Source organism: Mandrillus leucophaeus, unplaced genomic scaffold (assembly GCF_000951045.1).
Source record: "Mandrillus leucophaeus isolate KB7577 unplaced genomic scaffold, Mleu.le_1.0 Scaffold61, whole genome shotgun sequence".
NCBI classification, from domain to species: Eukaryota; Metazoa; Chordata; class Mammalia; order Primates; family Cercopithecidae; genus Mandrillus; species Mandrillus leucophaeus.
In genome coordinates this window covers 4193914-4209438 of record NW_012106586.1, presented here as the reverse complement: position 1 = coordinate 4209438, position 15525 = coordinate 4193914, and the positions used below count along the sequence as shown (strand labels likewise).

General features: G+C 47.6%; 1 protein-coding gene across 1 annotated transcript in view; it reads right to left on the bottom strand.

The window, feature by feature from the left end:
- GTF3A (general transcription factor IIIA) overlaps positions 1-14375 on the bottom strand; it is a 78175-nt gene extending 63800 nt beyond the window's left edge. The window contains exons 1-6 of the mRNA XM_011999990.1: positions 14222-14375; positions 14044-14135; positions 13435-13582; positions 10176-10250; positions 3106-3313; positions 2745-2835 (exon numbers count right to left, since the gene is read on the bottom strand). Of these exons, the coding sequence (XP_011855380.1) occupies positions 2745-2835; positions 3106-3313; positions 10176-10250; positions 13435-13582; positions 14044-14135; positions 14222-14375 (768 nt within the window). The remainder of the gene's footprint in view (positions 1-2744; positions 2836-3105; positions 3314-10175; positions 10251-13434; positions 13583-14043; positions 14136-14221) is intronic.
- Positions 14376-15525: the final 1150 nt, after the last annotated feature.

Genomic DNA, 15525 nt, shown 5'->3' with positions numbered 1-15525 from the left:
GTACAACATTCTTCTAATCACAGGCATAAAATTTTTAGTGGAGAAGCCAGTCCTTAATGATGCTGGGTCTAAACAGAAGGTTTCTCCCTCAGGGATATACTCAATAATGCAATGATTATAAATCGAATGCATTGTATTTTGATTTATTTAATCATTTTTTTTACTTTGAGACATGGTCTCACTCTGTTGCCCAGGCTGGAGTGCAGTGTCTTGATCACAGCTCATTGCAGCCTTGACCTCCTAGGCTCCAGTAATCCTCCTGTCTCAGCCTGCTCAGTAGCTGGGACTATAGGCATGGGCCACCATGCCCAGGTAATTTTTTAATTCTTTTTTTTTTTTTTTGTAGAAATAAGGACTCACTATGTTGTCCAGGCTGGTTTTAAACTCCTGGACTCAAGAGATCCTCCCACCTAAGCCTCCCAAAGTGCTGGGATTACAGGTGTGAGTCACTGTGCCTGGACTATTTTTATTTTTTATGAGAATCAAGTGTTTATCAGGATTTCTGAGTTTGTAGGACAGAAGTCTATAGTAGTGCTATACATGGTAAATATGTCTGTGTGAAGTCACGTGTTTCTAAATCCCAACCATTGTGCTAGAAGAAATACTGAATTGACATTCTATAGAAGATGATATTACAAAACCATTGACATACAAAGAGGAAACCGAAAAGGATGAAGTCACAAAATGAAGGAACTACTTCACCCATTAGAATGGCTATCTATTATCAAAAGACAGAAAATAACAAGTATTGCTGAGGAGCTGTTAAAATTGGAACACTTGTGCATTGCTAGTGTGAATGTAAAATGGTATAGCCACTGTGGAAAATGGTATGATGATTCTTCAAAAAATTAAACTTAAAATTACCATGTGATCCAGCAATTCCACTTTGAGGTATACACTCAAAAGAACTGAAAGCACAGACTCGAATAGATGTTTGTACACCCATGTGTATAGCAGCATTATTCACAACAGTGAAAAGGTGAAAGCAACTTAAGTGTCCATCAGTGGATGAATGAATAAACAACATGTGGAATATCCATACAATGGAATATTATTCAGCCTGAAAAGGGAAGGAAATTCCGATACGTGCTACAATATGAAGAACCTGTATGCTAAGTGACGCAAGCCAGTCAGAAAAGGACAAATAACTACCTCGCATGAGGTAGTAAGGCTTTGGGGAGAAACGAAGCAAAATCAGCACAGCCCACCAACTCCACTGCATTGAAACTGCTTCTGCACCTGTCAGCCTGACTGCCCGGCACAGTGTGGCAAATCCCGGGCATTCAACAAATATTGTGGACCACCACTGTGCTGGAGCCACTGAAGAAATATGATCAAAGCTGCATGAAGCAGTCAGGGCATTGAAGATTGACTGCTGATGAGTTTGGCTCATTTAATACTTAGAGTAGTTACATTCATAGGGATGGAAAGTAGAGTGGTGGTTGCCAGGGACTGAAGAATGGGGAGTCATTTCATGGCTACAGAGTTTCCATTCCACAGAGTGAACAGTGTCCTGGAAATGGATGGTGGTGATGGTTGCACAACAGTGGGAATCTACCTAATACTACAGAACTGGACACTAGAAAATGGTTTCAGTGTGTGGGTTTTTTGTTTGTTTGTTTTGTTTTTTGAGACAGAATCATGCTCTGTCGCCCAGGCTGGAGTGCAGTGACTCGATCTCAGCTCACTGCAATCTCCCAGGTTCAAGCGATTCTCCCGGCTCAGCCTCCTGAGTAGCTGCGATTACAGGCACGTGCCACCACCCTCAGCTAATTTTTGTATTTTTAGTAGAGACAGGGTTTCACCATATTGGCCAGGCTGGTCTCGAACTCCTGACCTCGTGATCCACCCGCCTTGGCCTCCCAAAGTGCTGGGACTATAGGCGTGAGCCACCGTTCCTGGCCTTGAGCCACCGTGCCCAGCCTGTGAATTTTAAATTTTCCAAATTCATTAGCAGTGGATCCTCAGTGCAGTGCTTCTTGCAGCCTTCATCATATTTCTTTGGTGGTTCTAGTGTAGTGGTGGTCCACAATATTTGTTGAACACCCGGGATTTGCCACACTGTGGAAAGCAGTCGGGCCGACAGACGCAGAAGCAGTTTCAAGGCAGTGGAGTTGGTTGGCTGTGCTGATTTTCATATGTTTCTCCCCAAAGTCTTAATGGCTAGATCGTAGACCAGCTGGGAAACAAGAAGGGAAATGGAGAGAGTGGAGGGAATCTACTGGGGGATGGGTGAGTGGAGTGGGGGACCGGTGGAGGATGTAAAGAGAATCCAAGCGGAAAAGAGTGAAGCCCCCTGGTGGGCAGAGGTGGTAGGGGTTGTGAGGGGCAGCCAGGGCCGTTGTCCAATTCTAAATACCCAGGAAACCACCAATAGCCATTGATCATTTCAATCAGAAAAGATCCTGCTAAATGCGTCCCCTGACTTTGTGAAGATGTGGTGAGACAGCCGTTTAATCCAGGTGTTCTGGTCCAGGCTGGAGGTAGGTGGAGTTAGATTTCTGGAGCCTTGTGGAGTCTCTCTGTGGTTACACAGTGACCCCTACTGCTCATTGCGGGAGTGAGGAAAGCCTAGAGCGAAATCAGGAAAAGAATGTGCTGATTCCTGAGCCTCAGAAAACTGAGAAGTAGGTGGGGCTGTACCATTTTCTCTGCACTTTATGAGTATAATAATTCCTCAAAGGACTGGCTGCATCTACCAATACCTACTAAATGGAAACCATCAAATAAAATGGGAGGCTCACGGCAGATGCCAGCTCCACCGAGCGGGTCTCGGCCAGGGTGAGTCCAGGAGAACACCTGGTTGTCGCTGCAGAGGCTGGGCACGTGTTTGCTCTGTGGGACAAGAGCTGATGGAATCAGGAACAGCAGGGAGAAACTGACCCTCCCTTTACCTTTGCCAGGAAGTGACACTTCTTGGCACCAGAATGTCTGGGGCTGGGTTTGGGAACCGGGGTGTGACATGTCTATCGCTCACCGGCAGACCTTCCACTCCTTTCCAGAAGAGTCACCGGAGATGTGTGAAAGTCTCCTTCTCTGGTCCCCGTTGCCAAGTCAGGACTTTGCTGGGCATTCCTAGAGTAGGTGTGGCAGCTCATAGGATACCTTCGGCGCCAAGGGAAAGATGGCAACTTGGTCCGACTAAGGAGGAATCCACAGATGCGGCTCGTCTGCACAGCAGGCAATGCAAACCCAGGCAGGAGCTCATCATCTTTGTAAGCCTTATTCAGTGAGCCCCATTTTATTTTGCTGCTGATTAAAGCTGTGTTGTAGAAGCATTGTCTGATGTTCAGAGGGCAGGGCCGCTGGGAGCCTGGCATGAAGGACCCAAGGACAACCAGTTTAGCTGTCAAGTATCCATGTGGTACCCACAAGATGGAACAAGAGAATGTATGAGGAGACCCTTGGAGCTGCACAAACGCAGGAACAGTGGCATATACAGACACATACTGTCTTGCTGGGTCTGGAAATGGTTCCTGGGATGTGGTGGGGAGGGGTGGGGTAAATTCAACTGGTATAAATACAACAGAAGTGAGCGCAGAGCCAGAGGCCAGGGGCAGCCAGCTGCTATCACTCCTCAGCCTCTCTCTGTCAGAAACCGCCTTCCTTTTCCAGCCAAAGTCTCTGCTACGTCTGTGAAGTAGAGATACTGACAAGCATTTCACCCTGCTGATGTTCTGCCTGGAAGGACCCTTACTCTGGAAATAACATACCACCACCAATGCCAACAACCTCATCTCTCAGTGCTTTTGGCCAGCAGAGAGACAAATAAAATTCTACTATTTAGAGAGAGTCTATCGTGCACCAAGTACTCTATACCTCTTAGCTTATTTAATTCTTCCAACAGAATTCTTATCCCTGTTTTACAGGTGAAGAAACCGAACTGCAGAGAGATGAAGCCACCTGGGGCAGGAACCAGGATGGAAATCCAGGCAGTCGTGTTGCTGAGACCATCTCCATAATCCTCTGCTGAACTTCTTCCTACCGAGGAAGACACGTTCTGGCAGAGCAAGGGCCAAGAGGCTGCTCCTCGGTGGGCATATTGTTGTTCTTTCCACTCTCCGTGACCTCTTTGTACATGTTTGCATGAGTGCTTTATTCCTTGCTATCATTTTTTGAAATGATGAAGCAAGGTAGCCGTCTGTTAAGGAAAAGCGGGAGAGTTTTCCATGTGCCTGCTGCTCCAGTCCCGAGTGAGGAGCGTTCCCAAGTGGCTTGTTCAAGGCGGTCTGTTTGCTGACAACATACAGTGCAAACAAGGCTTCTGGTGGGGACGTCAGAGGAGCAGCTGCTCGGTGTCTAGGAGAGCTTGAATGTGGTTTGCAAAGCAAACTGACTCTAATTAGGACAAATACTGTGGTGGCCTGGGACCTCTGAAAGATAAAGCAGCAAGGAAGTGTTGACCAGGACGTTTCCAAGGGCCGAAGTGCAGAAATAGAGAAGCAGTCCAGGGCTGTAAGCGTTGCTCTCTCACTAACCCTAGGTCTACCTGTGTCAAGGACTCTGTCTGTGGGGACCCAAGAGGAAGTCAACTTGCAGCCATTTGACACCTCTGGTATTTAAGGGGACAGCTTTGCAGAAGGAAAGGTGAAGGCTACTTGGGAGGAGGCGTCACTTGATAAGGTGTTGTTTAAATGATTTTACCAGTTTAACAACCTTGCAGGTTACCACAGGCCCACGTTGCACAGAAGCAAGCTGGCAAAAGGAAATTAACATGAGCAAAAGTTTTCAGAGAGAGACAAAGGGAAAAAGTCTCAATGTCCTTTGCCCTACAGTGCTTCCTGGACTTTAACATGTGTGCCTATCATCTGGGATCAAGGCGATGAGATTTAGGTTTGAGCCTGGGCATTGCCAGCCCTTAGCTGTGCATCTTGGGCAAGTCACTCAGCTCTGTGGGACATCAATTTCCTCATACAACTGGCAACTACCTCATAGGGTGGTGGTAGAGACTGAATGAAACAGTGTAAGCAAAAGAGCACAGGGGCTGGCACAGAGTGAACATTAGCAGCTAATTTTGTTTTCATCATTACTATTGACAAGCATTCATTGGACAAGTACTCACCTGTGCTGTGGTAGATGCTCCTGGTTCCCACCACCTCCATGAGAGTGTGTGAGTGCCGGCTGCAGACACAGCTGCCGCCTTCCCAGAGAGCTGCCCTCTGCAAATGGCATCGCACCACCTGGCTATGCTTGGAAGGGGGTACCCAGTGACTGACTAATACAGGTGCAAAAACCTGGCCCCCAACACACGGCGTGACAACTCTGTGGTGCATTCAGGTACCAGAACTCTTCAGGGAAATCAGGTCAGGTTACACTCATCTGAAGCCACACTTTTGCTTAGCTTTTCCCTGGATAACTTCCCTCTCCTCCCTGCGGATTCCCCCTGAGTGCCCACCCTCCAGCCCTCACTCCAGAGAGGGGCCTGACCTGAAACAGCTGTCCGCCCTTGCCAGGCTCAGAGGTGAGCAATGAAGAAGCAGTTGCCCCTGACCAAAATGAGCTTATGCTCTGCTGAGAGAGACTGATCAGTAAAGGGACAATTTTTTTATCATAAGGAATTCCATGGAGGTAACTCTGAGGTGGCACCAAACTCATAGGATGCTACTGCGGGAAGCAACAGCTAAATCAGGCCTTCCTGGGTGGGAAGGACTGGCCAGGCAAGCAGGGGTGAATATGGGCAGAGAGAGGGCCACCTGCAAGGCTCAGAGAGGGCAGGATGGGTTTTCAGACATGAAGGGGCCTCTTAGAGGCCCCAGGACTAAGGAAAGGGTTTGCTGCCAGAACCTTTTCCTTCCGTGGACCACAGAGGTGACCACTGGGCAGAATCTCCATGGCAACAACCCACATTCCCTGAGGCTGACTTTTGGGTTGATGCTGTTGGGATAACATAAGGCAGCAACCTTCACACAAATTAATTCCTTCCCCATGGATGGTTTGGTCCAGTGGGAGCCTCAGTTGCAGGTGGACTCAGCCCTCCTTCCCACCCTCAGCAGAGGAACACAGCTACCATCACAGTGTGACAAATACTGTGATGACAAATAATTCCGCTCATGGCAAATACTACGTGATTCCACTCATGGCAAATACTATACAAATCTGCTCATGACAAATACTATGTGATTCCGCTCATGACAAATACTATGCAAATCCATTCACGACAAACACTATACAATTCCAGTCACGGCAAACACTGTGCGAATCCACTCATGACAAATATGATGCAATTCCACTCATGACAAATACTATGCAAATCTTCTCAGGACAAATACTACATGATTCTGCTCATGACAAATACTATGCAATTCCTCTCACGGCAAACGCTATGTGATTCTGCTAATGGCAAACACTATGTGATTCCACTCATGGCAAACACTATGCGATTCCGCTCATGGCAAACATTATGCAAATCCACTCATGACAAATACAATGCAATTCCGCTCATGACAAATACTATGCGATTCCGCTCATGACAAATACTATGCAAATCCATTCACGACAAACACTATGCAATTCCAGTCACGGCAAACACTATGCGAATCCACTCATGACAAATATGGTGCAATTCCACTCATGACAAATACTACGCAAATCTTCTCATGACAAATACTACACGATTCCGCTCATGACAAATACTATGCAATTCCGCTCACGGCAAACACTATGTGATTCCACTCATGGCAAACGCTATCGATTCTGCTCATGGCAAACATTATGCAAATCCACTCATGACAAATACAATGCAATTCCACTCATGACAAATGCTATGCAAATTGGCTCACAACAAACACTATGTGAATCTGCTCATGACAAACACTATGCAATTATGCTTATGACAGACAGTATGTGATTCTGCTCATGACAAATACTATTCAAATCCACTGATAACAAACTCTATGCAATTCCACTCACAACAAACACTATGGGAATCTGCTCATGTGAGGCATCTAGCAACAGATTCACAGACAGGAAGTGGGATGGTGGTGACCAGGGGCAGAGGGGCGAGGGTTGTTGTTTAATGCATGCAGAGTTTCAGTTTGGGAAGATATAAAAAATTCTGGAGGTGGATGATGGTGATGGTTGCACAACAATGCCAATGTCCTTAATGCCACTTTAAAATGATTAAGATGGTGTAAAATATGCATAACATATTTATTACCTTTATGTTATGTATATTTTACCACAATTAAAAAAAAAAAAGAATATGTCTTATTGTGGCGCTGACACTTGCCTGACAATGTGACCCTAGCTGTATCTGTGATGATTCTTCTGCCCCAGGAAGCTCTTTGTGGCATCTCTGTCCACCTCATCATTTTTTGTTTTGTTTTGGTTTGGTTTTTTGGCGGTTTTTTTTGTTTTGTTTTGTTTTGTTTTGTTACAATAGAACAGAACTGAAAGCCATAAGAAAAACACTAACAGTGATTCCTGGTCCTAGTTTGGGTTCACAGAACAGTGGTATCATTTTGGGAGCTTCCTATGTTACAGCCAGAACAGAAATGACAACTGCAGCATCCACATGTGTCTTCCCCACCTCGCCCCTGATGTGAGTTCTGCTGTGGACCAGTCACTTCCACAGTGGGCCAGTCTTACTGGCCTTGGTTTCACAGGAGTTACTCAGGGGATGTTCTGGAAAGAGGAAAGTGGGGAAGGGATGGATGGCTCTTAGACCTTCCAGCACCTTAGAACCCCTCCTTGTTCAGATAAAGAGAAGTTTGCAAGAGCCAGGGAGGTGAAGTCCAAAGTCACTCTCTTTGCTTTTATAAGTAAGTGGTGACCCAGGTCTGCTGGTTCCTAACACAAGACTGCTCCCACTGAGTTACCCTAAAACTTGACAGTCCAGACGCCGTTTGATGACTTTAGTTGTCTAATTAACTCCCACCTGGAATAACTGAACTTTTGTGTTTCTCTTATTTGTTTCTTTGATACCTAGTGTTTGCCCAGCTAAAGTAAACTTTTCAAAGATATGGAGCGGGGTGAGAGGACTTGCTTTTTATACCCTGATAAGTGTAAGAGGGTGCCTAGGTCTCCACAAAGTCCATTTGACTAACAAATTGAGGGTTCATGAATCTACATTAGACTCCCAAACTGCCTCCCTCCTGTCGGGCCCAAAGGTAAAAAGAAACAAAAATGTATTGAGCACTGCCAAGTGCCGGCCCTGTGACAGTTTTTATTCAGCCCTCACAGAATCCCAGAGGTGGCATTGTCTTCCTTGTTTCAGATGAGGCAGCTGTGGCTTAGGGCTTAAGGAACCAGTCCAAACCCACCCCATGGCCACTGTTGGGTGAGTGGCACAGCTAAGAGCTAGGCAGCACAATGCCTGGCATTCAGCAGGCCCCCAATGAAGGTTTGTTGAATGAATAAATGAACTCATATCCATCTCTCAATAACACCCCTACTCTCACCCCTTCCCCATTGTCATTATTTGGGTAGTGGACCCTAGACAGTGTCCTCAGGCTCAACCACTAGGGTGACAACATAGTCAAATAGGAGACAAAAACATCTGAAAGAGGATAAAACAAGTAAGGTTATTCTTGCTTTATTAATCAGTTTTATTAATCATTGAAACTCATGGAGGTGACGTGAAGGGTTGGAGAGGATGTTGCACAATTAGAGAGTTAATTTGTGTTGGAACAAAACATTTTATGCATGTATGTATGTATGTATGTATTACAGACAGTCTCACTATGTTGCCCAGGCTGGTCTCAAATTCTTGGGCTCAAGCAATCCTCCCGTGTCGGCCTCCCAAAGTGCTGGGATTACAGGTGTGCGCCAGCATGCCCAGCCAGGAACATCACATTTTAAAACAATGAAGAGAGGGGGAAATTGATGTCTGCGTGTCACCAGGTTGTCATTGTTTCTGTCACTATGAGTACGGAGCAAAACCTGTTTTTCTTTTTTTTGAAATGGAGTCTCACACTGTCACCAGGCTGGCATGTAGTGGCACAATCTTGACTCACTGCAACTTCCACCTCGTGGGTTCAAGCAATTCTCCTGCCTCAGCCTCCCTAGTAGCTGGGAGTACAGGTGTGCGCCACCACACCCAGCTAATTTTTTGTATCTTTAGTAGAGACAGGGTTTCACCGAATTGACCAGGATGGTCTCCATCTCTTGACCTCGTGATCTGCCTGCCTCAGCCTCCCAAAGTGCTGGGATTATAGGCGTGAGCTACCGCGCCCGGCCCTAAAACTTTTTTTTTTTTTTTTAAGTCGGCAGGGCAGCAAGCCCAGGGTATAGATTGGTGAGACAAGATCCCTCTGAAATAGCTCTCATGGTTCTCCCTGTCTTTCCCACAAACAGAACCGAAGCTAAAGCGGAAAGAAGTTTAATGGAGATACCTGGAAGCCTCTCTGTAAAGACTCGGGGGCAGGAATGGGGTCTGTTTGCAGGGCTCAGGGAGGACCCACGGCTGCTGTGGAGGTTTACGCGGCACCTGAGAAGTGATCAGTCAGGAAGAGGTACCTGGAGTACCTGAGCCCAACCGGATATTCCTTTCCCTGCTGCCTTCCCCGGGATCCAGCCATTTATATTCCTGGCCTCAGGAAATCTTGAAAAAGTAATTTCAGCAGAACGAAGCAATGTACTATTCCGGCAGAACATAGTCAGGACCTGGTTACGTGGGGGTTTGGCAATGATCGACGACTCCGGTGTCATACTCTAAATTTGTTTCAAAAGTGGCAGCAGGGGAGAAGGAGGTGGTGAAATCAATACTTGAAGTTTGTCTTGATTGGATGGGGTGTGTGTTTTCTTTTCCACCCTAGTTGTTGTTGAAGCTGTTTACTGAAAGGCTGTGCAAATATGATTAGTCAGCTCCAGGGCCATTAATAACCCGCTGGACAGAGCTGGCTCCATTCCAATTGATTTTTGAATTTTTGAAACTGTCCATTTTTTTTTGGAGCAGAGATGAAAGCCCCAGAGGGGTTGGTATGAAAGCATGAGATTTTTGCCTGTACTGGGGCTGATCCCACAAACACAGGAGGTGAAACGTTCTTCCAGTGCCATTTGCTTTCCATCTGAATGAGACGGGGTCCTGTGGCAGCTCTGAAGAGGGAGAGACCATCACAGACAAATATTGCAGCAGGTCAAGGGGACAGTGCTGTTGTCTGCACACTGATGGAGACCCAGAGTAAAACGTGGCCCGACGTTTGCCAGAATGTGCTTAAGAAGCAAACCTCACATACCTGAAACTCTCCGTGCCCTCTTGTCCTTCCAAAAACTATCAGCTCGAATATCCTGAGAGATGTCACATAGGTAAGCTGTGGGAGCACCCATGAGAGGTGGCTGATGGTAAAAACCACTGGGGCCAGAAAACATGAATTTATATCCCAGCACTCTGGGCCATAACTTTGAGCAAATTAACCTCTTTGATACTCTATTACAGCAGTGGTGAATTGGCGATGTCATTATAACCCATATCTTATTTCTGAAAAAGTACTTTTTCTGGATCCCATTCACTTAAGAACTCAAATTCTAAACATGGAGACCATCAGAGCCAAGGTCCTTGTTAAAAGAAATGTATGTTTTATACATTAAAATTTGAAAGAAATACACATATACATTGATTTTAGAGTCATTTGTGCAATTCTACTTAGCATTTTATTTTAAAAAGCAAACTTTGCTTTTCATGTGTCTCTCAAGCTACCTAAGACGTGAGGAGAAAAATGTCTTTTAAATGAAGGGAAGAAAACTGAGGATAGCTTGCAGAAATCTACCCATACTATTCATGTTGACTGTTTCTGCTTTGTGCCGTGAATAGCTGCACCCTGGGATAGCAATCACTCTCTAGCTCTTTACAAAAGCAGATTCACTGTAAGAACCGAGACTGGAATTGTTGCACAGAGGTAGCAATTTAGACGTTTTTCCTCTCCAGCAACTTTAATAATTCTACACTTCTTGATTCATTCAAAACACAATTGAAAGGGGAAGGAAGGGTCGGGTGCAGTGGCTCATGCTTGTCATCCCAGCACTTTGGAAGGCTGAGGTGGCTGGATCACCTCAGGAGGTCAGGAGTTTGAGACCAGCCTGGTCAACATGGTGAAACCTCATCTCTACTAAAAATACAAAAAAATTAGCTGGGCGTGGTGGTGCATGCCTGTATTCCCAGCTACTCAGGAGGCGAAGGCAGAAGAGAATCACTTGAACCCGGGAGGTAGAGGGTGCAGTGAGCCAAGATTGTGCCACTACACTCCAGCCTGGCCAACACAGTGAAACCCCATCTCTACTAAAAATACAAAAATTAGCCAGGTGTGCTGGCATGCGCCTGTAATCCCAGCTACTCAGGAGGCTGAGGCAGGAGAATCGCTTAAACCCAGGAGGTAGAGGTTGGAGTGAGCCAAGATTGTGCCACTACGCTCCAGCCTGTGCAACAAGAGCTAGAATCCATCTCAAAATAAACAAATAAATAAAATAAAGATTTGAGGAAATTTGAAAAATTAACAAACTCCAGGAGGAAGACAGAAAGCCACTCAACTACCCGATGATTTTGTCTCGTTTTCTCTCTTCAAGGAGAGAATAAACTCAAACAGGCAAGGACGGAAGGAACACGACAGAGCAGGACAGGAGAGAGTGCGCATCCCCTTGGCTCATGCCAGGTGCGTCCCATCACACCCAGTCAGGGCCAGGGCCATCAGAATCCCGGAAGTGAGGGGGCATGGGGGACGCACTGGGACCTGGAAGAGGTTGTTGCTGGCGTTTCCTGCACTCCCTGCACTGTCATTTAGCATCTCTGCCACTTACCTGTGTCAAAGCTTAGGAGGGATGACAAGCAAATAGGGGGACCACAGTGGTCATCAGGAGACCAGGCTGGGCAAACTCACCTCACTCCTTTTGTGAAGAGGAAGTCAGCAGGACATGTGGATAAAATAAATCCAAGAATCGTGGAAAATGGCACCTTAGACTCATGCACGGGTGGGAACCCAGGGTTCACTGAAATGAGGCAAAGTGCTCTGGTCACAGCTGGTGAGTGGCAGAACTTGAACTTGAACTTCAGCTCCTTACTGCTTTAGTCCAGGGGAAATAAGAGAGTTGTCATTTGATGTGTGCTTTCCATGCTGGGCACTTTGTTTTCTCAACCAATCCCCACAGCAGAGGCACCACTATCCCCATATTCCAGATGAGAGAATTGAGACTCAAAGAGGATAGAAAATTTGCCCCATGTCCACCGATAGAAAGTGGGGATGCATGACAAATGCCATCTCTTCCTACTGTGTCATGCCCTCCCATTTGTAAACCTAAGCATGTTCAATGTCTTTTAGGATTTCTTTGTGAGAAAGACGGAGAAAGGTGAACTTGATGATGCTGTATAAAAGGACACACACTGTCCGCAAGTCAGAAATACAGATGTTCTCTCTACCGACTGCTGTCTTCCGGGAGATGCCTGTGTTCATTCCCCTTGGTATGAGCCTCAAGCACCCTGCAAACCATCCATAAGGTGGATTTGTGAATGGAAGTGGGTAGGGCTAACATGGGCAGGAGGAGAGAGAGAAAGCTGAGTGAAGAATGAGGAATATATCTGCTAGGACATCCAGCAACAGCATTCATCCACAAAATAAGTCAGTGACTTCACTGACCCTTTCTGCAAGACAACCAGATCCTATCAGGGTCTCTGTCCCTCAGAGGCCACTTTAAAGTAGACTGAGTCAGAAAAGTGAACTTTCCTACAGGCTCAAAGCTACCCTGCTTTACCAGGAGGCCTAGGAATTCTGCCCCACTGCCCCACTCTTTTTTTTTTTTTTTGAGACTGAGTTTCACTCTTGTCGCCCAGGCTGGAGTGCAATGACGTAATCTTGGCTCACTGCAACCTCTTCCTCCTGGGTTCAAGCGAGCCTCCCGAGTAGCTGGGATTACACATGCATGCATGCCACCACGCCTGGCTAATTTTTGTATTTTTAGTAGAGATAGGGTTTCACCATGTTGGCCAGGCTGGTCTCCAACTCCTGAACTCAGGTGATCCACCCACCTTGGCCTCCCAAAGTGCTGAGATTGTAGGCGTGAGCCACCGTGCCCAGCCCCTGACTCTTAAATGTAGAGAATTCTATGATCCTGAGCAGACGTGGTAGTGCATTAAACTGTCATTGCCCTGTGTTTAAGAGTTGTGGACTATCACAGTATATAATAAAAACTTTTTTGGTTTGATTTTGTTTTAAAGTTAACCCCAGAAACACTGAAAGCTAGAAACACAGGCTTATGAAGGCAGCTGAATCCAGTAAAGGTCATCAGGCCTTTGGGAAATGCTTGTCCCTGCATCCATCTAGTTCCTCCAGGCCCGCTCCCCACACATCACAGACAGCAGGGCCTGGCAGGACCACTCCTGGGAGCCTAGCCTGGCCACCTAGCATAGCCTCAGGCCTGCAGCGAGGACATCTGGGGAAGACCACACTGCAGGCCACTGACTCTGTCCAGGAGAATGTCCTTAAACCACACCTGCACCCCGCTAGGTACCGTTTATTGTGGGAATGGAGATCTGACCTGGGGTTGGGGGTTGAGGGGAACAGATGTGCACCCCCTCTGTCCACCTTCCCCTGATCCCTGTTGGTTGGCACAGGACGGCATAGTTCACCTTGCAGGTGGACGTGTCTGGGGCTCCTAGCTGAGGAGGGAAGCCAGGACACACGGGGGAGCGATGGGGGATATATGAGCTGGTTTAAGACCGGGTTCTTGGGAACTGGCTAGCGGGGCAGGCCTGCCCTCCCTCCCTCTGCTGGCCTGAAGAAGAGGTTCCATCAAGCTGCACCCACCCCTCGATCTCCCTGGGACATCTGATCAGGGAGTGACCTGTGCGCACTTTACATTATCCCATGCAGGACACAATCATCAGCCACGGGGGCCCTGAGTAAAAGCCCTGCTCTTCGCAACCAGCCTTCCTACAAGGCCAACGAACTGCACCGCCCAAGGGACATCTAGGTGAGGCAGCGATTCTTCAAAGAAGATGTCACATGGGGCTGGAGGCAAGGGGCGTCCCTTGTCTCAGCAGAGGGGCGTCCAAGTCCCCAAACAGCAGCGGCTACGGGGAGGGAGGGGACAGTCTAACCTAAGAGGTCCAGGACAGACCTCTGTGCAGGCAGCCACGGACCTGCGAGCGCCGCTCTGGGCGCGGGAGCGAGGCGAGGCCGTGCCACGGCTCAGGGCGGACCCGGGGAGCTCTGGACTCCGAGCGTCAACGGGAAAAGGGGTCACAAACCACACGCACGTCCCCCAAAAGAAAACAAAACCGGCTAACGAGGCTCACTAAAAGGTGAAGCCCCAGAGCCAGGAAGTGGCTGATTTCCTTCGGGTCGCTCAGTGGCAGGATGTGAAGGACCCCAGAGAGCGCATTGGCTCCAGTTTTGTTTGGGGACCAGCTTGGCGGCCACTCCCAGGCGCTCCTGCGGCCAGCGCGTCATGCCTGGGGGGCTGGCGCCATCTGCTGGCTGTTCCTAACCCACTGCCCTCCTTACTCCTCGCTCAGTTTCCTGAGACCGGTATGCAACAACAGGGAGGCTTGTATCCGCGGCTCACTTACCTGCCTTTGGGCTCTTTTAGTCTCCAAAGCAGCAAAGATTTCCTAAGAAGTGTCCATACCGAAACGCCCTTCCTCTAGGATCGCTTGAGCCCAGGAGATTGAGGTTGCAGAAAGCTATAATCAGGCCACTGCACTCCAGCCTGGGTAACACAGCAAGACCCCTTCTCTACACACACACACACACACACACACACACACACACACAGAGTCCGGGCGAGGTGGCTCACATCTGTAATTCCAGCACTTTCAGAGGCCGAGGAGGGTGGATCACTTGAGGTCGGGAGTTCAAGAGCAGCCTGGACAACATGGTGAAACCCTGTCTCCACTAGAAATACAAAAATTAGCTGGGCGTGGTGGCGGGTGCCTGTGATCCCAGAGGCTGAGGCAGGAGAATCACTTGAACCCAGAGGCGGAGGTTGCAGTGAGCCGTGTTTGCACCACTGCACTCCAGCCTGGGTGACAGAATGAGACTCTGTCTCAGAAAAATAAAAATAAAAATAAAAATAAAAAATTTTAGAAATAAATAAATAAAAATCATAAATAAAACATGCTTCCTCTCCTCAGCCTGCAACTGGGTTATGAGGGCAGGGTGCGAGCACACAAACACACACGCACCACTTCATAGTAGAGGGAACCGACCAGCAATGGCTGACTAACTTGGAAAAGGTAATTGGAGAAGGATGTGAATCTCTTCCCAAAACAATCTAAACCCAGCCTCATTGAACAGCTGCTCAGTGAGCTAAATAATAAAGTCAGTGCGTGCCTCAAAAACATGCCAATCTATATGTTCAACCATCGCACTGCTTCCTCCAAAATAACGGCTTCAAGGGGGACACAGGCATCTTTGTCATTCCTCTCATTCCCTGGCCCCTGGGCCAGCACACGATGGGGTGGGCTGCTGTGCTGGCAGATGAACCCAGTTCTTCTTCTTCCTTTTTTTTTTTTTTTTTTTTTTTTGAGACAGGGTCTCAGTCGCCCAGGCTGGAGTGCAGTGGCATGATTTCCGTTCACTGCAACCTCCGTCTCCTGGA